The sequence below is a fragment of the Chelonoidis abingdonii genome, chromosome 5, assembly GCF_003597395.2.
Source record: "Chelonoidis abingdonii isolate Lonesome George chromosome 5, CheloAbing_2.0, whole genome shotgun sequence".
In the NCBI taxonomy this organism is placed as follows: Eukaryota; Metazoa; Chordata; order Testudines; family Testudinidae; genus Chelonoidis; species Chelonoidis abingdonii.
The window spans coordinates 144103473-144129007 of record NC_133773.1 but is presented as its reverse complement, the minus strand read 5'-3'; the positions used below and the strand labels follow the sequence as shown (position 1 = coordinate 144129007).

The 25535-nt window shown below is 49.7% G+C and overlaps 1 protein-coding gene across 1 annotated transcript in view; it reads left to right on the top strand.

The window, feature by feature from the left end:
- Window positions 1–25535, top strand: part of DYSF (dysferlin) — a 357128-nt gene that overhangs the window by 168527 nt on the left and 163066 nt on the right. Inside the window, exons 26-31 of the mRNA XM_075066758.1 lie at window positions 6923–7115; window positions 14261–14416; window positions 20862–20993; window positions 22009–22175; window positions 24469–24583; window positions 25364–25469. Coding sequence (XP_074922859.1) covers window positions 6923–7115; window positions 14261–14416; window positions 20862–20993; window positions 22009–22175; window positions 24469–24583; window positions 25364–25469 — 869 coding nt within the window. The remainder of the gene's footprint in view (window positions 1–6922; window positions 7116–14260; window positions 14417–20861; window positions 20994–22008; window positions 22176–24468; window positions 24584–25363; window positions 25470–25535) is intronic.

The following is a 25535-nucleotide window of genomic DNA, read 5'->3' as shown; positions in this document are numbered from 1 at the left end:
GTGCCCCGTACAGACAGCACGCCTGTCCCGAACCTTCCCCCTGTACCTCCCTCTCTAACTGCCTCCCTGTGCCCCGTACAGACAGCACGCCTTTCCTGAACCTTCCCCCCGTACCTCCCTCTCTAACTGCCCCCCTGTGCCCCGTACAGACAGCACGCCTGTCCTCAAAAACATTCCCCCTACTTCCCTGACTGACTTCCAGCCTGTACCCCCATGTAGACATATTCCCACTTCTCCAGAACCTGCCCCCACCAACTCTGTAACTGCAATCCTTTGCCCCGTACAGACAGCACCCCACTGCTCCAGATTCCTCATGCCTCTTTCATGCGCCCCTCTCCCCCAGAACTTTCTCCCAGCTCTCTAACAGCCTCCCTGTGCCCCATATAGACATCGCCCTGCTCCCCTAGAAATGTGCGCTCCAGGTTCCTGTCTAACATCCAGTCTGTGCCCCACACAGGCAGCGCCCTGCTGCTTCAGAGCCTTCCCCGTCTCTCCCTGACTGACTGCCAGTCTGTGTCCTATACAGACAGCGCCCCACTGCTCCAGAATCTTCCCTCCTCCTCCGTGGCTAACTGACAATTTGTGCCCCATTTGGACAGTGCCCTGCTCCTCCAGAACCTCCTCCCTGACTGATCGCCTCTTTGTTCCCCATACAGACAGGGTCCCGCTGTTTCAGAAACTTCCCCAACCATCTCCCTGTCTAAATGCCAACCTGGGCTCCATACAGACAGTGCCCCCTCCTCCAAAACCTTCTCCCTTCCTCCCTGACTGACTGCCAACCTGTGCCCATAAAGACAGCGCTCTGTTCCTCTGGTACCTTCCCCCACCAACTCCTCATCTCACTTCCTCCCTGCACCCCGTATAGCCATCGCACCACTCCCTGCCCTCTCCCCCCACACGTGTTTGAGTCAATTACTGTTACCAGCACTTCCAAATATATTTAATAGGGTGTTTCTGGCCTCTGCTTGCAAGTGCTCCTGTCCCCACACTGCCCATTCCTCTGCCCTCAACCTTCCCCCTGGCCTCCTGCAGCTCATAGTTCTTCATCGCCCTCTCCTAGATCTGGGGCGCTGCAGTGGGTCCCCTCTCTTTTCCAGGCCTACAGTGGCAGGTCCCCTTCCCTCCTGCCCCCCAGGCCAGGTGCTGCAATGGGAGGAGGAGAAGCAAGGGGTATCCTGTTGCTCACAGAGGGGAGGGGAAAGGAGGGTCTCTGAGCTGCTGGGGTCTCTCTTCCCCCCTCCTCTCCTGTGAGCGTGGAGGATGGAGGGAGAGCTGTGCCTGATTCCACAGCAGTTCAGATTGGCTTCTCTTCTCTAGGAGGTGGGGCAATGGGAAAGGCAACCAATCAGAGGGGGAGTTGGTGGGTAAGATTCCCTAATGAGAAGTAAGTCCAGGGGAAAAAAAGAGTTCAGGGGTGTTGGCAATTTTTTTTATAGAGACATTATTAAGGGCACAAGAGCAAACTTTCCCATTGTGGTAGGGGAGATAGGAGTATGATAAGAGACTACCCTGGTTAACCAGGAGATCATCGGTGACCTGAAACTCAAAAGAGTCCTGTAAACATTGGAAACAAATTATGAAGGCTGAAGATATAAAAAACAGCAATAGAAGAATGTAGGGACAAAATTAGGAAGGCGAAGGCAAAACAAATTTAAACTAGCTAGGGATATAAATGGTAAAAAGAAAACATTTTACAAATACGCGAGAAGCAAGAAGACGACCATGGACAGGGCAAGCCCATTATTCAACGAGGAGGGAAAGATAGTGACAGAGAACACAGTCATGGCTGAAGAGTTAATGCCTTTTTTGCTTCAGGTTTCAGAGTGGTAGCTGTGTTAGTCTATATCAGCAAAAACAACGAGTCCCTGTGGCATCTTAAAGTCTAACAGATTTATTTGGGCATAAGCTTTCATGGGCTAAACCCACTTCATCAGATGCATGGAGTGGAAAATACACAGCACATGAAAAGATGGGAGTTGCTTTACCAAGTAGGGGGGTCAGTGCTAACGAGGCCAATTCAATTAGGGTGGATGTGGCCCATTCCTAACAGTTGACAAGAAGGTATGAGTATCAAAAGACAGAAAATTGTCTTTTGTAGTGACCCAGCCACTCCCAGTCTCTTTTCAGGCCTAATTTGATGGTGTCAAATGGGAGTGGGTGCACACTGTTACTGACAAATTGGTGACTTTCTCAGTTTTGCCATATGATTATGAAATAAAATGATTGGAATATAAATCTTGTACTTACAATTCAGCATATAGTAAGTATATAGAGCAGTATAAAACAAATCATTGTATGAAATTTTAGTTTGTTCTGACTTCGCTAGTGCTTTTTATGTAGCCTGTTGTAAAACTAGGAAAATATCTAGATGAGTTGATGTACCCCCTGGAAGAGCTCTGTGTACCCCAGGGGTACACTTACCCCTGATTGAGAACCACTAATCTGTGTTACTGACCTTCTTCCATATCTCCAAGCTATTATATTCCATGACAGAGACAGTGGTGGGGGAAGCTAGCAGGACTCCTGGGTTCTATTCATGGCTCGGCCGCATTCTCTATGAAACTGAGCAACTAATTGCACTGCCCTGAGACAGAGCTTTCCCATCTGTAAAACGGAGATTATAATTCCTATCTGACAAGGACATTGGGTGGGAGGAATGTTTGTCAAATGCCTTTATTATTTGTATGATGGTAGCATTGAGATCAAGCCCCCATCGCGATAGGTACTATACGACCACAGTGAGAGACAGTCCCTGCCCCAAAGAGCTTACATTTTAATCAGACAAAAGGTGGGAGAGGAAATGACTTGTCCAAGTTCACTCAGCAAGTCAATGGTCAAGTCCCTTCTCTGCTTTGTGCCTCAGTTTCCTGAATGTTAGCCTAGTTCCCCAGCCACTGCACTACACTATCTTTCAGGCTATGTCTTGTCTATTTGGAGAAAGCCATTTGTTTTAGTTCCACAGTCTGTCCTAAAGTGATTGCTAATGGTTCTACCATCAACATCCACCATGGTTGGTAAGAGGTATGGAGCATCCCTGTGAGGAGCCCAGTGCCTCTGGATTAGCTGTATGTCTGTCCCTAGGGAGGTTACGTTACCTCTGTATTTGGCTTTACTGTGACCTCTGCTGTTTTCCACAATTCAAGAAGGATGTTGATAAATTGCAGAGGGTTCAGAGAAGAGCCATGAAAATGATTAAAGGATTAGAAAACCTGCCTTATAGCGATAGACTCAAGGAGTTATAGAGAAGTTTAAGGGGGTGACTTGATCTCAGCCTATAAATATTTACATAGGGACCAGAAATTTGATAATAAGCTCTTCAGTCTGGCAGAGAACGGAGTAACATGATCCAATGGCTGGAAGTTGAAGGTAGATAAATTGAGATGGGAAAGAAGGTGTACATTTTTAACAGTGAGGGAAATTAGCCATTGGAACAATTTCTCAAGGGCAAATTATACAGCGACCACCCAGGCCTAGGTAGAAGGTGAAGGCTCTCTTAACAAAATATACGGCAGACTTCAGCTGCTGACTCTCAAGTGGTTACTCGTGCCCCACTTGTTTATCTTGGGCAGATGATTGAATCCTATGGAGTTTGCAGTGTTGGAGTCTTTCAGATGAGATCTTAAACACCATGGCTGCAGAATCATGGAGTCCACATGGCCCTGGCTGAGGTGACTGGAGCAGTTCACACCTCTCAGAGATGTTGTTTCAGACTGTGTGGACTCAGACAGGAAGGCCTGCATTGACTGACTCTTGGCTTACCTCTGTGAGGTTATCTCTGCAACCATCTGGGCAAGAACTAGAATTATATTTTTTACAATGAAAGTGGAAATTCTGGAGCAAGGGATGAATTCATTGGGGTCCTGACTTTAGGTAGGGTTACAGTTCTGATGACCCTATTGTCATGGTTCCAGGCTTAACTACCTCTCTGCCATCTTTATGGCCTCTTCCACGGCACACCCTTAGATTTCAAGCCTCGAGATGTCATCTTTTTCGGGGTGGGAACTCGTTCCTTTCCCTCCAGACCAGGGATTTAGGCTGCAATGTCTTCTTCCATTCGCTGTGATCACCTGAGTAAGTCTGAGCTTAGCTCAGCAATTGCCGTCCTGTGGTCTTCTAGCAGCGATGGCAGGATTTACCAGTGACCAGCCAGCCTTCATAAAGCAAAGTATTTATTCAGAACCAAAAGCATTACAGAGAAAGCAGATCTTGAAAACAGCAAACTGCTTATATGTATGCCTAGCTCACCAGATGTCACCCACAAGGTGACCTGGCAGGTCTCAAAGCCCTTCAGACCCTTCTAGCAACTTTGTTACTGTTGGTTACCGTCTCATGTAAGTTCTTAGACCCACTGTGAGTAACCCTTCCTCTATAGTTGTCCGTCAACTTTATGTATTTTTCTGTTCCTGGTCTGCTCGGCCTCTTGAATGTTGTCAAAACCAGTCTATGCCATTCCGCCCCAGGGACTGGTACTTCCACAAACTGCTTATCTGTCTAGGGCCGTGATTTTCATCCTGTGGTCCGTGGACCCCTGGGTCTCTGCAGACTATGTCTAAGATTTCCAAAGAGGTCTACACCTACATTCAAATTTTCCGGAAAAGAAAAAAGGTTGAAAACCACTGGTCCAGAGATTTGCAGTAATTACCTTAGTGACAGTTAATTTCTGACGGTTCATTCATGTTTAGTGACTTCCCTGCAGTCACTGCATTGCTTGTCATGTTTCAAGAAAGAAGGTAACCCCTTCACGCCCAGCAAGGTGGGAGGGGAAACTGAGTCACGCATAGTATTCCATAAAAATAAATCAGACATTTCCCCAGTCTTCATATTCAGCACAGTTTGTCAGTAGAAATAGTGCCCATGACTTTCAATGCCAGAATCACAGGCCTCTACCATTTGAGCTTGAAAAAACAAACTTGTAATTTGTACTGGTAGGAGGCATTTAGCCTATATGTGGCACAGCCACTAGAGGGAGACATTATCACCCCCTGCAAATTGCACAGATTATTGGAATTATTTTAAACAACATTCTTGCTGCAAGATTTACTAAACCTGAGAAGACTGTGAGAGAGGTCTGTCTGTCTGCCTTCTCATTTTATAGATAGGGAATGAAAAGTACGGTGAGGTTCATAGAATCACAGAATATCAGGGTTGGAAGGGACCTCAGGAGGTCATCTAGTCCAACCCCCTGCTCAAAGCAGGACCAATTCCCAACTTAATCATCCCAGCCAGGGCTTTGCCAAGCCGGGCCTTAAAAACCTCCAAGGAAGGAGATTCCACCACCTCCCTAGGGAACCCATTCTAGTGCGTCACCACCCTCCTAGTGAAATAGTGTTTCCTAATATCCAACCTAGACCTCCCCCACTGCAACTTGAGACCATTGCTCCTTGTTCTGTCATCTGCTATCACTGAGAAAAGCTGAGGTCCATCCTCTTTGGAATCCCCCTTCTAGTAGTTGAAGGCTGCTATCAAATTCCCCCTCACTCTTCTCTTCTGCAGACTAAACAATTCCAGTTCCCTCAGCCTCTCCTCATAAGTCATGTGCTCCAGCCCCCTAATCATTTTTGTTGTCCTTCACAGGATTCTTTCTAATTTTTCCACATTCTTCTTGTAGTGTGGGGCCCAAAACTGGATGCAGTACTCCAGATGAGGCCTCACCAATGTCGAATAGAGGGGAATGATCACGTCCCTTGATCTGCTGGCAATGCCCCTACCTATACAGCCCAAAATGCTGTTAGCCTTCTTGGCAACAAGGGCACACTGTTGACTCATATCCAGCTTCTCATCCACTGTACCCCTAGGTCCTTTTTTGCAGAACTGCTGCCTAGCCACTCGGTGCCTAGTCTGTAGCAGTGCCTGGAATTCTTCTGTCCTAAGTGCAGGACTCTGCACTTGTCCTTGATGAACCTCACCAGATTCCTTTTGGCCAAATCCTCTAATTTGTCTAGGTCCCTCTGTATCCTATCCCTACCCTCCAGCGTATCTACCACTCCTCCCGGTTTAATGTCATCTGCAAATTTGCTGAGAGGGCAATCCACGCCATCCTCCAGATCATCCTCTGGACCTTATTCCTACTGTCCAGCGTATCTACCTCTCCCATGAGCTTAGTGTCATCTGCAAACTTGCTGAGGGTGCAATCTATCCCGTCGTCCAGATGATTAATAAAGATGTTGAACAAAACCTGCCAGAACCATACCTTGGGGCACTCCGCTTGATACCGGCTGCCAACTAGACATGGAGCCATTGATCGCTACCCATTGAACCTGAAGATCTAGCCAACTTTCTATCCACCTTATAGTCCATTCATCCAGCCCATACTTCTTTAACTTGCTGGCAAGAATACTGTGGGAAACCATATCAAAAGCTTTGCTGAAGTCAAGGAATAACACGTCCACTGCTCTCCCCTCATCTACAGAGCCAATTATCTCGTCATAGAAGGAATTGGGTTGGTTAGGTTAAGGAACTTGCTCAGCATCACTCTGGAAGGGCTGGGAATTGAACCTGAATCTCATTCTGTTTCAGTTGGACTTTTGTTTTTTAATATGTCTATAAGGGTAGTTCATAAATCATTGAGTTTCAACATGAAAACTCTTAAACAGCTCAGCACAATGAAGATGCTGTTGAGCTTCTGTAATATTTATCTTGCAGCTTGAGCCAACTTGTGCGTGTGTGTGTGTGTGTAGTGATGCACAAAGCTCAGTTACAACCCCTTTTTGAAACTCATTGCAATAGTGCCTCAGGGCTGTAGTGTGATTTGAACCTTCCTTGCTCCTGATGCTTGTTCCCTCACCAAATATCTCTTTGGTGGCTTATTTTTGCATAAACTTACTCGTAAAAAGAAAGTCCTCAGTAAAGCCATTGCTTCGCAATGCACAGCTAACGTTGGCCTGTTTCTCTGTGCTCCTTCCTCCCACACCCACTTCTGCAGCCAGCCGCTAGTCGATGTCAGCAACAAGACAGCCAGCACCCATCTGGATCAGTACATGTACAAATTCCGCAGCACCAACCTGCACCAGATTATCCAGGCAGCTCTGAACCTGAAGCATGAGGATTCTGACCTCCAGACGGTGCTGGACCAGGCTGAGGACTGGCTTTTGAGACTAAAAGCCATGGCAGAGGAGGTAAAAGTGGGGGTGAATTGCTTTTGCCCTGATGAATCTTTATCTTTCCCACCCAGCCCATCTTGGTGCTATTACAGGCTTGTTTGAGGTAAGCGATCCTAGTTGGGAGCAACTCCTTAGGATTTGTCTATTTAGGGAATGTTAGGGGGTGTCTACACTTAAAACACTATAGCCTTGCTGCTACACCGGGGCAGTGTTTCAGAATAGACACTGCCGACCTCTCAGAGAGATGGTAGCTAGGTTGATGGAAGAATTCTTTCATCGGCCTACAAAGGGACTTAGGTTTTTCTAACACTCCCGAGCAACTGTAGTTATGCCGACCTAATTTTCTAGCGTAGCTCAGGCCTTAATCTAAATGAACGGTTGAAGTGGATTAGTTAAACCCCATTAAAACCCTGTGTGGATGCTCTCGTTGAGAATTAACGTGGCCTTAACTCGGTTTTGTTATAGTCACTTTGGAAGCAAATTAAGTTAAATCGAATTAAGGTGAACAAGTGCATAGGAGTTTAATGTGATATAAGTAATCCATTTTACATTGACATCTTTAGTTAATTTGGATTAATTTTCCAGAGTGTCCCCATAGCAAATTTGCCAGTAGAACTTTCCAAAACTAATGCATGCTAGGAATTGGACTCTTTGAGACTCAGCCGATTACCGACCCACCAGGGAAACAGACGATGGTCTGGAAATTAATAATCCCCACCAAGCCTTCAGCACTAGGCTGTCTGCTTCATTAGGAATGAGATAGTTTAGGACTTCCTTGGGATCTGTGGCTGCTCAACTCTTGCCAGGAGCTTCCAGGTACATTAAACTCTTCTCTAGTTGAAGCAAATGATGATATTGGCACAGATTATCAAAGCCTGTTAGATGCCTAGGGGATTAGGCATTTAAATTCCTTTGAGGATCTGGGCCATTATTCTGTGCAGCAAAACTTGCCTAAGCGCTCATTCCAGACCAGTGAAAAGCAGTCACCTATTGGCAGCTGGTTCTTAACTAAAAGCAGATCAAAACTACATTGGGCATCTGTGCCCGTTCAAGTGGTTGCTCCAGGACAGGGGTAACCCTTCACCCATCCATGCAGACTCCCGCTGGGATCTGAGGACAAAAAGCCGGCCTGGTGAGTAGATACAGTTTTATGCCGGTATGAGGGCTTTGTACGTGTGTAACTTGTTTCACTTCACTGAATTGGAATACTCTATACTGGGGTGGCTGCACGTCATGCTGGCATAACTGCATCCATGCTAGCCTTGCAGTTCTGCTTTAATTATGCCATTACCTAATTAAAGGGACAAACTTTTAAGTGCAGAGCAGGCCTGGAGGGAACATAGTAAACAATACTGTTGCTGATGGAGGAGATGTTTAGCTCACCCTCCCATGGCTGGGCTGGCTCTGGAGGACTAAGGGCTTATCTGTACATGGAAGGTATTCTGGAATAAGGTAGGGAGTGAATTTAAAGTGCTGTAGCTATTCCGGAGTAAGGGCTGGTCTACACTGAAAACGTACATCAGCATAGCTATGCCGACCTCGCCCCTGACGTCAGCAGCACTCGGTGGATGGAAGAATTCCGCCTCTCGGGAATATAGTGCCGGGAGAACACTGTAGTGCGCGTCTACACTGAAGCGTTACAGAAGCACCGCTTAGCCTTTGCTTGTCCGCGTGGCGAGCTGTTCGGGTCGATTTCACCATGTGACTAAGCCCAAACATGAGTCAGAAGTGGTAAGAACATGTCTGAACCAGTCAAGTCAGCAGGTCTGAGTCTGGATCCTGGTGGGGCAGGTCTGGTGAATAAGATGCTAGTTGTACAAGGGTCCTACACTTTACACCACCACACTCTGATCTCCAGAACACTTTTATGGGGAGTTTTATTAAAGGCAGTGGGTGGCTGGGTTTCTAACCTCAGGAGAAATACACAATACAGACAATGTCGCCCTGGTCAGCTAGCTGGCGTCCCAGAGGATGAAGGTCCCCACTGTGCAGAACGCCAGTGCCAAGGCCTGTGCATCCCACCTAAGTTCTTGATATGCGGAGTCCATAGGCTGGCCCTCTACACAGAGGTGAATTTTATCCATCAGCTTCGGTAGCAATCGGTTTGGCTTCTCTTTGCCACACTCTGTTCTAGAGGGGGGTGCAGGTGAGTGGAGGGCATCCAGATCTTTATCCAAATGTCCCTAAAGTTCAGGGGTGCTGGGGAATCTGGAGGTTCAGGTTCAGCCCATTATCCAAGGTAGGGCCCAACCCACCTGTTTGGATCCCGACTCCCTGAAATCTGGGTGGTGTTTGGATCTGCTGGCGGTCAGTCTTAGCTTTATACCTTAAATGGCAGGATTTAGAACATCCAGAGTCTACTTGTTAATCTGGGGCTCAGTCCCTGGTTTCCAAGCCATCAAACCAATTTTCAAACTGAGGGGAATTTGCCAGCCCAACTGCCAACTCTGACATCAAAGGCAGGAGTTTGGAAGCCCCCTTAAAACACCCATGTTTGAAAACTGGGCCTGGTGGTTCCTGGGGTGATGTCCCGGGTTATGGGACGCCCCTTAAAACAAAGGCATGACATTTGGTAGCAAGGTGCCAGAGTTGGAGCTTTATTAATTCCCTCTACATTCAACCTATGCCACACTTATCCCTATAGGGCGTGAGACCCCTGCCCCCAGCCATGGCCAAGGCAGTTTTACCATTGATTTCAGTGGGACAGTGATTTGGATTTGAATGCCTAGGGCCAGAACCTCAGCTGCTGGAAATTGCCAGTGACTTCAGCGGAGCTATGTTGATTTGTACCAGATGGGATGCTTCTGGTCCCCAGAGTCCTCACCCAGCCAGCAGCATGGTGTAAAACCTGGGCTGGATTCTCGGGGTGGGGGATCCATCTCTTCTTTGGTTGTTTCAAGATCCTGGTTCAGGCAGTTGGGGGGGTGTGATGTTGCAGCCCGGTGACTGTTTCTGTGATCTTTAAAGCCACCCGCAGTGAAAGCACAGCAGAGAAGGAGCCAGCCTCTCTGCCTGGGGATTGGAGCCACAGGAAGGGTTTTGTGGTGTTCCTCCTTTAATGGGATCTAAAGTACCTCGCTTCCCTTTGGGGACAGGCTTTTTTCACCTCCCAACAGACATTTAGCACTGAGGTCAGCGCAGGTGGTACCGCGTGCCCTTGCCAGCCGCTGTGATTGTGGAGTCAGAGACTCTCTCTCAGGGGGAGAGGGAGGCACATTTCAGAATGTGGGCCAGCAGCCGCAGTGGTTTCTGGTTTGCGCCTCTGCCAGCCGCAGCTTTGAAACAGAACATTTGGTCCTGAAGTCATAGGGCTGGCAGGGCAGGCGCAGTCTGCGTCCAGACTCACGAAGGGAGTCGGCTCCCATTGCTTGCCTGCCTCCTGTTGGCTGGGGCCGGGCATCCCGCTGCATGCTCTGGCTCTCCCCTCATGGCTGGAGGGGCCGTGCTGCGGAGGAGCCACCAGAGGAATGGGCGGGAGAAATGCGGTTTTCCAAACAAGTCCTCAGAGGTTTCCTTGGACATCAGTGGCCTGATCCTGTGCCCTGATGCTGGGGGAGCGTCTGCTGAAGTAAATAGGATGCTCGGTGCTGAGGGTAATAGTCTAGGCTGTTCTGCTGCTATTTCCATCACTGGATTTCTCTTTGCTTCCTCAGTCACAGTTTCTGTCTCTCTGCATTTATGCTTCTTCCCCACTCCATCCCCTCTCACTTCTTCTAAGTGTAACCCTTCTGCCCCTCTGAGTTGGCAGCAACAAGGGCCGGGTTCAGTATCCAGGGGTTCCGTTTCAGTAACACAAGGCATAACCGGCTCGAGCCCCCACCCAGTGACCTGGGACACTTACATACCACACCCCCCTGGGCGCCTCTAGGAGGCAATACTTCCCCTCTCGCAAGCACGGAGTCTGAGTGTAGCGAAATCTTTTTAATAAAGGAAGGAAACAATGCGGCATCCCATTGGAGAAACACCACAAACAGAGTTATAACACAAACCATAACCACCCCCCCAAGTACATTTGGCAATGTCCTTTTCCCCTTAGGGTCTTAAGTCCAATCACTCCAAAGTCCAACAACCCAAAAGTCTCTGGTCAATGCCACCCCAGAATTCAAGAGTCTATCTGTAGAGGTCCCTCCCCCCAGCCTGGGTGAAAGGGGCACCTTACGTGGTCCAGGGCCAACTGCCCTGCCTCTCCGTGGGTTCTGCTTCCGCCTTCTCCACGAACTGCTCCGCCTTACCAGCCGCTCCACTCTGCTCCTCCCGCCGTCCTCACAAACTGCTCCGCTCCACCAGCTGCCTCGTGAGCTGCTCCAGTTGTCCCTGCAAACTGCTCGGCTCCACTCGCTCTGTGGGCTGCTCCACCCGTCCCACAGCTACTCCGCTCTGCCAGCCGCTCCGCTCCACCAGCTGTCCCGTGGTCTGCTCCAGCCATCCCCACAAACTGCTCCACTCCACCAGCTGCTCTGTTCTGCAGTATAGCTTCAGGCTCCCCCACTAGTTAGCACAGTACTCAGTGCTCTCAGCTTAGTAATTTCAGCTCTTTTTGTGACTTCAACTCTTAGTGATCTCAGCACATAGTAGGGGAACCCCAGTGCTAGTGCACCATTAGCCCAAAGTGAGTTCAGCTCAGTAACCTGTACCTAGACTCTTAAGGGAATAAAAAAATCAACTCTGACATTCCACAGTGGAGAGAGAGGAGGGGGTGGAACTGGTGCTTCTGGCTTCACAAGGAGGCTGCACCACCAGGCACAGATACCTGTCCCCAGCCTCTCTCAATTCACTGGGTTTTGGAACCCATGTCCCTTGTCTAGCAAGTACCACCCAACTGAGGTTGAGTCATTTCTGTCACAAAGCAGTCCCACAGATCGGCAGCCTTGGATGGGGTAGGCGTGCCTATGCAAATACACTCTCTGAAATTCTTTCCACCAGATGTCAGGGTAGAGCTCATCCTGACTCTGCTTACATAAGGTAGAACCCGATAACTTCAGCATCTGAGCTACAATTTCAAATGCATAGTGATTGTGTGGGCTTGAAATTTCCCCCCGAGCCTGGAGCTTTACACTCTCTAGCATAGTCCTGCAGGCTGGGGCTCGCCGGGGAATGGGCAGGTGGCAGAAGGGGAATAGTGGGGTAACGTGATTTCTGTGCTCCTGAGTTAGGACTGGCCATGGGATAGGCACTCTATCTATCTTGATCTGAATTATCGAGCTGATGAAAGGTGCCAAAATGGCAGCCCCACAGCACGACCTCTAGTGATGCACAGAAACTACCCGGCACTGACACCGACGGTGCCAGTGTAACTCCTCCCCCATGGCATCAACAGGATTTGGGCCGGCAACACTTAAGCACAGAGTGCTTCCACCTGAGCTAAGGGAGTCAGTCCATTAGCTCGCGGCAGCAGTAGGCTCTTATCCTCTTTCTGAAGCAGCCACTAGAGAAGGATATGACCCACATCATGCAGGTTTGCTGTGCAAACCCAGTTAGTGGGCCTCACTCATGATTGCAGGGGGTGGGAGGTTCAATGATCATGTCCCAGTCAGTCCTTTCCTTCTCTGCTGTGTCTGTCAGCAAGGGAGCCGAGCACAGTGGTCGTTCTTGGGAGAAGAGCACCAAATAATCACAAGAAACTAACAGCTTGTGATCAGTTCTGATCTTGTGCTGAGTCCTCACCTTTGACTGACAGGCAGAAGGCTCCATAACTGAGATACCCAGTCCCTGCTTGGGAGCTACACGTAGCACACATGCTGAATGTTTGCAGAGGTGCTGAATCCTAGTGTAATGACCCTTCCCACCATGTGTCTTCATCAGTGTGTGCATCCAGGACCTTCAAACGGAGAGCTCACACCTCTAGTACTTGAGCTGGAGGAGTGACACCCATAGACACTGGGTTTTCATTTTCCCCCAGAGTGTTCCAGCCCTGCTGTGCCCCCAGCCCCCCTACTCCACTCCCCCAACCGACCCTGCTGTCTGCCCTCTCCCAGGTGCCTCCCCCAGCTGCCAAACAGCTGATCACTGGCAGCTACCTAAACAGCTGTGGCTGATGGGTGCTGAGGACCCGCTATTTTTTTTTCTATGTGTAGCAGGTAGGTGCCCCCATCACTTGGCAGCAGACAGTGTCCTTGTTGGCGCCACCAGCAGAGACCAACTAAACCATGGAGACTAAACTGCTGAGATGGAGCCCATCACAGGATCCACTTGCCTTGCCAGGCTGTCTTTGCACTGTGCGCAGCCAGCGGTCTTCAGCCTCCAGGGCTGTCCTCCTCGGCACTGGCCACGAGGCCAGGAGGAGGAAGCTGCAAGGGGTGTGTGTGGTGTCTCTGTGACTCTGGGGCAGAGTTTCTCTAGGTGGCATCCACTGGCTCCTTGGACTCCTCCTTGGGGCAGTGGGCACTATCTGGGGTCCTCTGCTTGGTGTCCCCTTCTGGATCCCTTGTTTGGACCCTGGGACCTGCACCCCTACCCCTGTGTTAAATTCTGGGGTCTGTGTCCTCCTCCTTTTGTTGCTATTGTGAGCTCCACATTTAAACAGGCTGACAACACACCTGATGCTTTTGTGGGCAAGGGCTTTTGGAGATCAGAGGGTGTCCTTCCTGCTGAGGTCAAATAGCCTGACCCCTTTCATGGGCAGTGAAATTCACACACATCAAAACACGCCCCAAAAACCAGCAGCTGATTCTGAGGGTCTGCAACTACTGAAGGCAGGAGTGGGTCTAGCCACCTAACAGTGGGGCAGGGTGGTCTAGTGAGGAGGGCCCTGGTTTCAGACTTGGATTCAGTTCCTGACTTTGACCTGCTGTGTGATCTAGGACAAGTCCCATCCCTTGTTGGTGTCTCAGTTTCCCCACCTACCCTTTTTCCATATGGTCTATTTTGGTGGTAAGCTTTTTGGGGCGAGGACTGTCTTACTCTGTGTTTACATAATGCCTAGCATAATGGGTCCCTGTTCTCCACTGGGGCACGTAAGCATTACTGTAATACATTAATAATGATGGGTCTTTCCCGTCTGCTTTCTGCGACCCTGCCAGCTGCCTGCTCCGTGGTGAGGCCTGCTGAGATTCCACCGCTCCCCCTCCGCGTCTCACTTTTCAGCCTGGATTTTTGTTGATTCATGGTATTGATTTGGGGAGGTTGAATAGATGTGATTTGTCTGCCACCATGTTTTCCAGCCCCAGAACAGCCTGCCAGACATAGTGATCTGGATGCTTCGAGGAGACAAGCGCGTGGCTTATGCCCGGGTGCCAGCCCATGAAGTTCTTTTCTCCAGGACCAGCGCCAACTGCTGTGGCAAGAACTGTGGGAAACTTCAGACGATATTTTTGAAAGTAGGTTGGGTTTTTCTTTTTGAATGTGTATTTGTTTTTAATAGCATTTTTTCTCCCCTTAAAAAATAACCAACAAAACCCAGCAGGGAAATCTGTAAACAGGGAAAAAATAAACCCAGCAGTGCCTGCAAAAATAGCAGATGTTTAGGGTTTGGAGTCTGCTCCTATTTGGGATTGCAAGGTGAGAGGGAGGGCAGAATGCTCTGGCATTTGTCTTTGCTCCCAACTTTGCTCCCAATTTGCAGGACCCCCTGCTTGTGGTATTTATCCACAGTGGGTGAACTTTGCCGCCTAGTAGTCACCTGGGCGTCAAGAGATCTGGGTCAAATCCTGGCTTGCTGGCTGTGCTTGGTTGTGTTGCCCCTCTGTGACTCAGTTTCTCGATCTGTAAATGAGGAGCATGGTACTTGGCCTCTGATGTCGGAATGAAATATACTAAAAATTATTAGCTTTCTGGAGGAGGTGGATTCCACATCCCTCCCAAAGGCACGTAGAGAAATTAGTGTCAACTGCAGCACTACACCCGCTTCATGGGCATAAAAAACCAGAATCATAGAAGATTAGGGTTGGAAGAGACCTCAGGAGGTCATCTTGCCCAACCCCCTGCTTAAAGCAGGACGAACATCAACTAAATCATCTCAGCCAGGGCTTTGTCAAACCTGACCTTAAAAACCTCTAAGGAAGGAGATTCCACCACCCCCTTAGATAACCCATTCCAGTGCTTCACCACCCTCCTAGTGAAATAATGTTTCCTAATATCCAGCCTAAACCTCCCCCACTGCAACTTGAGACAATTGCTTCTTGTTCTGTCATCTGGTACCACTGAGAACAGTCTAGATCCATCCTCTTTGGAACCCCCTCCAGGTAGTTGAAAGCAGCCATCAAATCCACCTCCTCACTCTTCTCTTCTGCTAACCAAACAATCCCAGTTCCCTCAGCCTCACCTCATAAGTCATGTGCTCCAGTCCCCTAATCATTTTCATTGCCCTCTGTTGGACTCTCTCCAGTTTGTCCACATCCTTTCTGTAGTGGGGGGCCCAAAACTGGATGCAGTACTCCAGATGTGGCCTCACAAATGTCGAATAGAGGGGAACAATCACTTCCCTCAATCTGCTGGCAATGCTCCTATTAATGCAGCCCAATATGCTGTTAGCCTTCTTGGCAACAAGGGCGCACTGCTGGCTCATATCCAGCTTCTTATCCACTGTAATCCCCAGGTCCTTTTCTGCAGAACTGCTGCTTAGCCACTCGAAGCCTAGTCTGTAGTAGTGCCTGGAATTCTTCTGTCCTAAGTGCAGACTCTACACTTGTCCTTGCTGAACCTCATCGGATTTCTTTTGGCCCAATCCTCCAATTTGTCTAGGTCACTCTGGACCCTATCCTTACCCTCCAGCATATCTACCTCTTCCCCCAGCTTAGTGTCATCCGCGAACTTGCTGAGGGTGTAATCTATCCCATTGTCCCGATGATTAATAAAGATGTTGAACAAAACCAGCCCCAGAACCGAACCTTAGGGCACTCCGCTTGATACCGGCTGCCAACTACACATGGAGCCATTGATCGCTACCCATTGAGCCCGAAGATCTAGCCAGCTTTCTATCCTCCTTATAGTCCATTCATCCAATCCACATTTTTAACTTGCTGGTAGTAATTTGCTGTTCACTGGGGAGCTGCTCCGGCTCACACTCGCAAGTGGAAAATGTCTCCTGGTGCAATAACTCTCTTCAGAATGCCTGTTGGCACTGATTTGTGTGCCTAACACCAACGTTTTCACTGCCTCCCTCTTTCCCTGTGGGACAGAGTCAGCTATAGAACTTTGTGAGCGTGGTGTTACTTTGGGTGGGACTGCGACACTTACTGGACGTGGTGAGCTGGACCTGGTTTGATGTGACTTACTGGTTTGAAGTAGAGTCAACAGTGGATTCTTTGCCACTTGAAGTCTTTTTAAATCCTGATTTGAGGATGTCAGTGACTCAGCCAGAGGTTAGGGGTCTAGTGGGCGAGTGAGATTTTATGGCTTGTGACGTGCTGGAGGTCAAACTAGATGATCCTCATGGTCTCTTCTGGCTTTGAAGTCTATGAGTAACACAGGAGGTGATCAAACAGCTAGGCCAAAGCACAGTCGTTCTCCAGCTGGCCATCTGTCTTCCTCATCACTGTGGTGTCCCTAATACTGCTGGAATACAGGGACATACAATTCTTCCCCTCTTACAGTCGAGCTGAGACAGAGTGAGATTAAGTAACTTTCCCTAGGCCTCAGCTAGTCTGTTTCCCGAGACTCACAGCCACAGATCTTTTACTGCAGTGTAGATATACCCAGAGTCCCTTCCTCACAATTTCTGTCCTCGATTACTTCTGTTCAAGGCTAACCTCCTGGTTCAGCATGGGTTAGCTGCCGGCTCACAAAGGGGATAAGAGCCTACTAGTGCTACCAGTTAGCCTTCTTGTAGCTCCAGTGCTAGAAGCCTATGCTTTTTAGCTCAGAAGTGTCTGGGTCTGATCTCCACTAAGAGCCAGGATTTCAGGATTGTTTCACTACCCCCTTGCAGTCAGCGGGATTACCCAGCTGTAAATGAGGACTGAATTTGGCTGAGGGAGGTTTAAATTCCCAACCCGCAGCTACCCAAATGAACTGAAGTTATGATCCCTTTGCCAAAGAAAGCCTCTTGTGTCTCAAATGAAATGTCTTCTCTCCAGTCCTCCCCGTTTGGGAGCTGCAGCTCTAAAAAACAGCTGGCAGGAAAGGAAGAACCAAAATATTTTGTTTTTTTTTCTCAACTTCAGCTACGGATGGAAAACTAGCATCACTGAAAAAAAAAAAAAAAGCAAGTGAGAGCAAAGAAACCAAACGAGACATTTCACTGTTTATTTTTTCTATTTTTGTTCAAATATGTTGGCTGCTTTCAGTGTCTTAGTCTTGAAGGTCATCTCACCAGTAGATAAACAGCATCAACAGCTCTGCAGAGAGTCATATCCCGTCCCCTGCTCTTTGCTGGGTAAAAATAGGTCAGCAGCCCACAAGACTGCTGTCTCATGGTTTAACTGCAAGCCAGGACACCTGGGTTCTATCCCTTACTTTCTGCGGGACCTGGGGCAGGTCATTTAACTGTGCTCTTCCTCAGTTTCCCCTGCCTACCTCGCTCCCAGAGGTGTTGTGAGGCATGATATGGAACAGCTAGATCTGGTCTGGAGCTTTTCAGAATAGTTTTTTTGTTGGAAGTATCTCGATTCACCAACACTTCTCACAGGAAAGGGTCGGTCAAAACGAGAGAGAGAGAGAGAGACAGAACTAGTGAGCACTTTCCGCTTCAGTGTGGCCGGTTGTCTAGTGAATAGGATGCTCACGTGAGAGAGCTGGATTCACGTCCTTGCTTTGCCTGAGTCACAGTGTGGGCCTTACTATTGACTATTCTGTAGAGGGTTTGTCTCTCTGGCTTTTCACCAAACTATTCAAAAGATCTTGGTTTCATCCTGATGCAAAACAGGGAAGATTTTGAAACCTTGAACATTTTCGTGGGGCAGGAAAACCATTTCCCACCTGGCTATCATAACAACTCCTCCCTCCCAAAGAACCAGTCTTCATCAGGGGTTGAGCCTTGGAACAGAGGTCTCCATCACTTGTGCTGATGGAGTAACTCTACTACCTAGCTGCAGTAGTAGGCTGTTACCCTCTAGTGGCAGGGCACACAACATGGTTGGCAGTTGGGAAGCCATCTGATGTTGTCAGATGCCATACAAGTGCTGAGCTTTATTGTACATCTCCCTGGCTATCAGGGGCAGCTCTATGTTTTCTGCCGCCCCAAGCGCGGCAATCAGGCAGCCTTGCACGCCTGTGGGCGGTCCGCTGGTCACGGCAGCGTTTCTGCAGGTGATTTGCCGGTCCCACGCCTTTGGAGTACCCGCTGCTGAATTATCGCCGGCAGACCTCCCACAGGCATGCCGCCAAAGGCTGCCTGACTCCCTCCCTCACAGTGACCGGCAGGCCGCACCCCGGCTTGCCGCCCCAGGCACACGCTTGGTGCGCTGGTGCCTGGAGCTGCCCCTGCTGGCTACATAAAGAGCACAGAGCAGATCCATTTACCCCTGAGAGGCACCAGCCCATGCATTTAATTACACAGTTTAGAAGCTTTTTAAAGAGAAGGGATGAGATTCTCCTCTCATTTACTCAGGTGTCACTCTGGAGGTGTCCCTTTCTCCTATGGGGCCACTCTGGATTTACACCAGCATCACTGGACAGAATTTGGCCTCAGCACACGTCCACATGCTGTTTCATTAGCCAAGGGAGTGCTAGCTGGTCCAGTCTGCTGGGCACAAGGGGGGGGGGGGAGAAGGGGGACTTGCAATCTTTGATGCCAGCATCTGAGGCCTCCCAGCATGGCAGTGTATGTAGTGGTTAATATGCTTCTGGCCAACACTCCCTTGTGTCCGTCAGTCCCCTTTGCATTTTGGGGATGTTGCACTGGAGTTCCAGGCCCATGGGCAGTGGCTCATGGCCTTCTCAGGCAGCTGTCCCCATGTGTCAGACTCACGCTTTGGCTGTAGCAGCCTGTGCCTGCTGCTTGCCATGCTTGTGGGCTCTGAGCTGGTAGGGAACTGGGGCTGCTCCACAGCCCTGTCTGCTGGTAGGCTGGCGTTTGGCACAGACCAGCTCCAGGGCACTGGTGGTGCTTTGGGGCCCATCACACGTGCTCACCACAGGACAATGGGCACTGGTGGAAAATCAGGGCCTTCCAGCTCACCTTACCTACCCCTCAATCCAGAGTGACCCTCCACAGGGGAGCTGCAACCACAGAGAGTTCTTAGTGGACAGTCTCCCTAGACCCTCGGGGCTCCATCCCCAGAGCAACCAGCACTGGCTAGAGGGTGCAGCAGGAAAGTCAGGGCCTGCCAGAAAGGACTTCATGGCCTCTTGACATCATCCTGTCACTCAGTATTTACAATCATAGAATATCAGAGTTGGAAGGGACCTCAGGAGATCATCTAGTCCAACCCCCTGCTCAAAGCAGAGCCAATTCCAAACTAAATCATCCCAGCCAGGGCTTTGTCAAGCTGGGACTTAAAAATCTCTAGGGATGCAGATTCCACCACCTCCCTAGGGAACCCATTCCAGTGCTTCGCCACCCTCCTAGTGAAATAGTGTTTCCTAATATCCAACCTAGACCTCCCCCACTGCAATTTGAGACCGTTACTCCTTGTTCTATCATCTGGTGCCACTGAGATCCATCCTCTTTGGAACCCCCCTTCAGGTAGTTGAAAGCAGCTATCAAATCCCCCCTCATTCTTTCTCTTCTGCAGACTAAACAATCCCAGTTCCCTCAGCCTCTCCTCATAAGTCATGTGCTCTAGCCCCCTAATCATTTTTGCTGCATTGTCATTGGCTCTTGGACCCCCACCTTCTTCCTGCCTCTTGCCTGCCATGGTCACCCTTCAGCTGCCCAGCCTCACTCTCCCCCACCCCTTTCTCTGCCTCAGTTTCCCTTTGCCTGCCCCCTTTACCTGTAGACTGTAAGCTCTTTGGGCCATGGGCAGGAAGCTCCCCTCCCCTCCGTGCATGCATCCCCCTGCCCAGTGTGGGCACTACCCCAGCTAAAGGATGGAGGGAGCTGAGCATCCTAGGCACAGAAATCTGGAGCACCAGCACCAGCCTGTTTTTCAGTAGTAGGCTGCCACTCTCTGGAGAGTAGAGTCTGGGCATGGCAGAGACCGCGATGTGGGGCAGTCGTTCCCGATGGTTGGAGCAGGAGTCAGGCCCAGTGGTTGGAGCAGAAATAGGAGCACAGGGTCTGAGCCAAAGTCAGGAATCAGAGCTGAAGGCCAGGACTGGGTTATCTGGAGTAACGCAGGTGCAGCAGCGGGCAAGTACTTTGAGCACCCACTGAACTGCTGCTGGGCTTAAGAGCTGGTCTGCTGACTGGTGGAGCCAATCAGGCAACTGGCTATAAGCCAGTTGCTCTGATTAGGTTGCCTGGAGATTATCTTTGCCACAAGCCCTGATCCCTAACAGGGCACAGTGTATCAGGGGCAGCGTGGGGTTCTGTTGTCCAAGAGCGGGTTCTAGGCAGTGCAGCCACTATAGATCACACCACACACACCTTTCCATGCCTGTGTGACAATGTCATTGGCTGCACAGGAGTGAGTACAGGAGGGAGGGTTAGCTCAGTGGCTTTGAGCACTGGCCTGCTAAACCCATTGGCCTGCTAAACCCAGCCTTGTGAGTTCAGTCCTTGAGGGGGCTATTTAGGGAACAGAAGTAAAAATCTGTCTGGGCATTGGTCCTGCTTTGAGCAGGGGGTTGGACTAGATACCTCCTGAGGTCCCTTCCAACCCTGATATTCTATGATTCCGTCTCTCATCCTTATTGGACAGGTGTAGCCCTGAGAAGCCCTTACCCTTAATGGGCAACCGCTGCCCTGCGGCTATTAATTGGGTTCCCTTTCTTTGGCAGTACCCACAGGAAGAGGCGATGGGCCCCAGGGTCCCAGCCCAGGTACGAGTTCAACTCTGGTTTGGGCTGGCTGTAGACGAGAAGGAGTTTAACAAGTATGCGGAAGGGAAGCTCTCCGTCTTTGCAGAAACCGTGAGTAGACACCAGCATTCCCTCTAATTTTTCCCACTCTGTGCGGAATGAATTTTGTCACGTGCACCAACATGGAGGTGATGTGTCACACGTCACCTCCATATTGGTATACATAACAGAATTCATGTGGCGGGGTGGGGCCGAGGGTTTTGGCGTGTGAGAGGAGGCAGAGGGTTGGGGTATGGAGGGATGAGGGCTCTGGCTGGGGGTGTGGATTCTGGGGTGGGGCTGGGGATGAGGGGTTTCAGGTGCAGGCTGCCCCAGGGCTACAGCAGGGAGAGAGGACTACACCTAGCTCTTTCTCTCCACAGCAGCACCTGGGCTGGGGGTTGGGGAGAGGCACCTCTCTCCGCTGTGGTGGGCCAGGGCACCTCTCCCCTGGCCAGGGCAAGTCCAGGCTGGGCCTGGTTTCAGGCTAGGAGAGGGGCTCCTGTCCACTGGCCATGGCAGGTCTGCCAGGGCTGGGTTCTCTGAGCCCTGCCCGGCGCTTAATAGGCTGCTGCGCAGTCGTGCAGCTGCACAGTTTACAGGGAACTTAGATTGACACTGAGTGTTGGATCCTTGAGTCCTCTTGCTTCTTCCCTCTAGGGGCGCTAATGTGGCAGGTAAGTATCCTGCTCCAGAAGGAAGTGAATTCAGGGCTCTGTGGCAAGTCGGTGCAGAGGAGGACAGCCACAGTTCAGCTGTAAACACAGTTATTCCAAGCAGACCCTGAGCCAGGGGACTGTAAAAAAGGGGGTTGGGTCCTTCACCTCTGGGTCACTAATTCAAATCTCGCTCATGCCAACAGCCACTGAAGATCATGGCCATGCTCTTTGGTGGCCTGCATGGAGTCGGCTTCTCAGGCCACTCCTTTGAGGATATCCCTCAAAGTGCATCTGTGATGGAATGCTCTTCCCTGTGTAATGAATTTACTCCCAAGTAGCTGGTCTCTGGGGGTCCTCTTTCCATGTTCTCGCTGTGTCCATCAACCCAACTGTTATCCTGAAAGTGTCTCTCATTTTGATGTCTTAAGTATGAGAACCAGGTAAAGCTGGCGCTGGTTGGGAACTGGGGGACGACTGGCTTGACCTATCCCAAATACAGCGATGTGACCGGCAAAATCAAACTGCCGAAGGACAGTTTCCGTCCCTCCATTGGCTGGACGTGGGCCGGGGACTGGTTCATCAGCCCGGAGAAGACGTGAGTAGATCGCTCAATATTATCTTACTGTGCCCAGTTCTGGTGCCCACAACTCAAGGTCAGCTGTAGAGGGTTCAGAGAAGAGCTATGAGAATGATTAAAGAAAACCTGCCTTATAGTGGTAGATTCAAGGAACTCAGTCTGCTTAGCCTAACAAAGAGCAAATAAGGGGTGATTTGATCACTGTTTATAAGTACTTGCAGGGGAACAAATATTTGATAATGGGATTTTCAGTCTAGCAGACAAAGGTTTAACAAGGTCCAATGTCTGCAAGCTGAGACTAAGCAAGTTCAGAAGAAAGGTGCATATTTTTAACAGTGAGAGTAATCAACCATTGGAACGTTTATCAATTTACTAGTTCTCCATCACTGACAATTTTTAAATTAAGCTGTGCTCTGGGAATTATCATGGGAAAGTTCTCTGGCCTGTGTTGCACAGAAGGTCAGACCAAATGATCACACTGGACTCTTCTGGCCTTCGAATTTATGAATTTGTCCCTCAGCAAGGGGCATGGGAGCTCCCTGTTTAAATAGCATTTGTCAATTGCACGATGTTTCATCTAACAGCCCATAAACACCTAAGGACATGTAAAAAGCAACAAAGAGTCCTGTAGTACCTTGTATCAGAGGGGTAGCCATGTTAGTCTGGATCTGTAAAAGCAGCAAAGAGTCCTGTGGCACCTTATAGACTAACAGACGTATTGGAACATGAGCTTTCATGGGTGAATACCCACTTCATCGGATGCATGTAATGGAAATTTCCAGGGGCAGGGAAATATATATGTAAGCAAGAATCATTACAAGAGATAACGAAGTTAGTTCAATCAGGGAGGATGAGGCCCTCTTCTAGCTGTTGAGGTGTGAAAACCAAGGGAGATGAAACTGCTTTTGTAGCTGGCAAGCCATTCACAGTCTTTGTTCAATCCCTTCAAATTTGCAGATGAACTGGAGCTCAGCAGTTTCTCTTTGAAGTCTGGTCCTGAAGTTTTTTTGCTGCAGGATGGCTACCTTTAAAAAAGATACGCATGCATCTGACGAAGAGGGTATTAACCCACGAAAGCTCATGCTCCAAAACATGTGTTAGTCTATAAGGTGTCACAGGACTCTTTGTCGCTTTTCACAGATCCAGACTAAAATGGCTCCTCCTCTGATAAGGACATGTAGCGACTTGATAGCAAATCATCCGGCAGCCTAGAGGGATGTGGGTCCAGGGCCCAGCTCTTCCCCTGACAGCTGATGAGAATTCCATGCGCTTCCTAAACTATTAAATGGAACTGATTTGTATTGCAGTAGCATCTCTCAGCCCCTGGTGTGGACCAGGAGCTAGGAGCTGTACAAACACAAACAAAAAAGATGGTCCCCGCTGAAAAGAGCTTCCAAGCTAACAAGCTGCTGGCCCCCAGTGCAGAGCCCAAGTAAAAGAGCTTTGGGTGTGGGACCCACCTGGGGGATTGGAGGGGCTGGACCTGGAAGCAGGTTGCGAGGAACTTCTGCAGCCCAAAAGCCACAAGCCCCTGTGCTGGCTTGGTGGCCAGTGGATCCACTCACTGCACATTCCCACAGGTCTGGTCCTGGCACCCACTGGTCTGTCCGTTGCCCTGGTCTGCAGCTGGATAGGGTTCAAGGGGATAAGCTGTGGCCTTTGATCCTGACCCACCTCGCCCATGTCTTGAGGTCAGACTGGATGATTACAGTGATCCCTTCTGGCCTCAGAATCTGTGAATCTGTGAACTCCACCTGTCCCATAACTCCATAGACAGTGGCATCAGAGAGTTCAGCTGTCTACTGAACAGGGCTGGGAGATCCCTTTGCACCACTTTCCCACTGCCTGGGGCCTCCAGGCAATGGGACCACGATTCATGGTATTTCAGACCTCCGATAGCTCTTGAACTTCCAGGAGACAGTGACCCTGTATAAGTGGGTGTTACTTCACCCACCATGGAAATGCAGCCACCTCTTGGGTGGGACATGGCAGCTGTTGAATGGTGCAGTGCAACACAGGTTCACACAAGAAGCGAATCCAGCTGGAACAGTGTGTCCGGCTGGAACATCAGCAGGGATCCTGCAGTTCAGGCTCATGTCTGCTTTGGAAGCAGCTTTTTAACTAGAGTAGTCAACAATCCAGCTGTATTTCCCAGGCATCTGCTCAGTGACCTCGATGAGCATTTTCCGTTCTGTGAGTAACGGGCTGGGATCTAGGAGGCAGCAGCTGGCTGAAAGGACGAGAGTTTGTGGAGGTGATGCGGGGGAGCTCTCAGTCACTTTTCTTTCCCTCTCATCCTCCCTGGATGCAGGTTACTTTACGACACGGACGCCGGTCACATGAGCTTTGTAGAGGAAGTGTTTGAGAATCAAGTCCGGCTTCCTGGGGGCCAATGGATCCACATGGCTGATGCCTACACGGATGTGGTGAGAACTTCCCTCGCTGGAGACTGAGGGAACCCCCCAATCGTCCTGGGATTCTGTTCCTGGCTCTGCCACTGGCCAGCTGGGTGACCTTGGGCAAGCAACTTCCCCACTCCGTGCCTCAGTTTCCCCACCTACCATATGAGGATAATGATACTGGTTTGCTTTGTAGAGTGTTTTGAGATCTATTGGTGAAAAGAGCTAGGTTATTTATTAATAGTGTCAGTCAAACCACGCCCACATTAATCAAGTGAAAAAGTAGCCTGTGGCTTAGATTTTGGAATCACTTAGAAATGAGTCAGTTTTCACATCTCAGACTTCAGGAATGTATTTGCTTACAGGGGTCTGAAAAAAAAGTTTAGATTCACTGAAACCATTTCACAGAGGGGTCGTCAGGAAATGACTGCAGCTCATCCACTGATCAGCAGATCCCCTTGTGCATTCTCAGGGAATCCATTTTGCACTGTCCGGCCAAGGGCTGTCCGTTTGGGGAGGGCTCCCTGTCTCATTGGTCCGTATCTAGCAGAGCAAGTGAGTCCCTGCTGAGAGTCTCAGCACAACTCAAACAATGGAGCTATTGCAGCATTTCCATCTGTAGGTACTGTTTACAAAGCAGCTGGATGGAGCCTGATGCTGGGTGCTCTATGCTCCAGAGGGCTCATAGGCTAGAAGCAGAGCTGATACGAGTCAGGCTTTGTCACTAGCCATCTTGGAAGTCAGTGTGGGCTATGGGCGCGCTCATAGGCCGAGTATTGCTCTGTAAAGGCTCCCCGTGTCTTCCAGAACGGGGAGAAAGTGCTTCCTAAGGAAGAGATCGAGTGTCCCCCAGGATGGAAATGGGAAGATGTGGAATGGGACACGGATCTCAACCGAGCGGTTGATGAGAGAGGTATGCCAGAACCTTATGTATATTTCAGCTTCCCCCCATCTCCCATCCCCCGTTCCCCTTTACTCT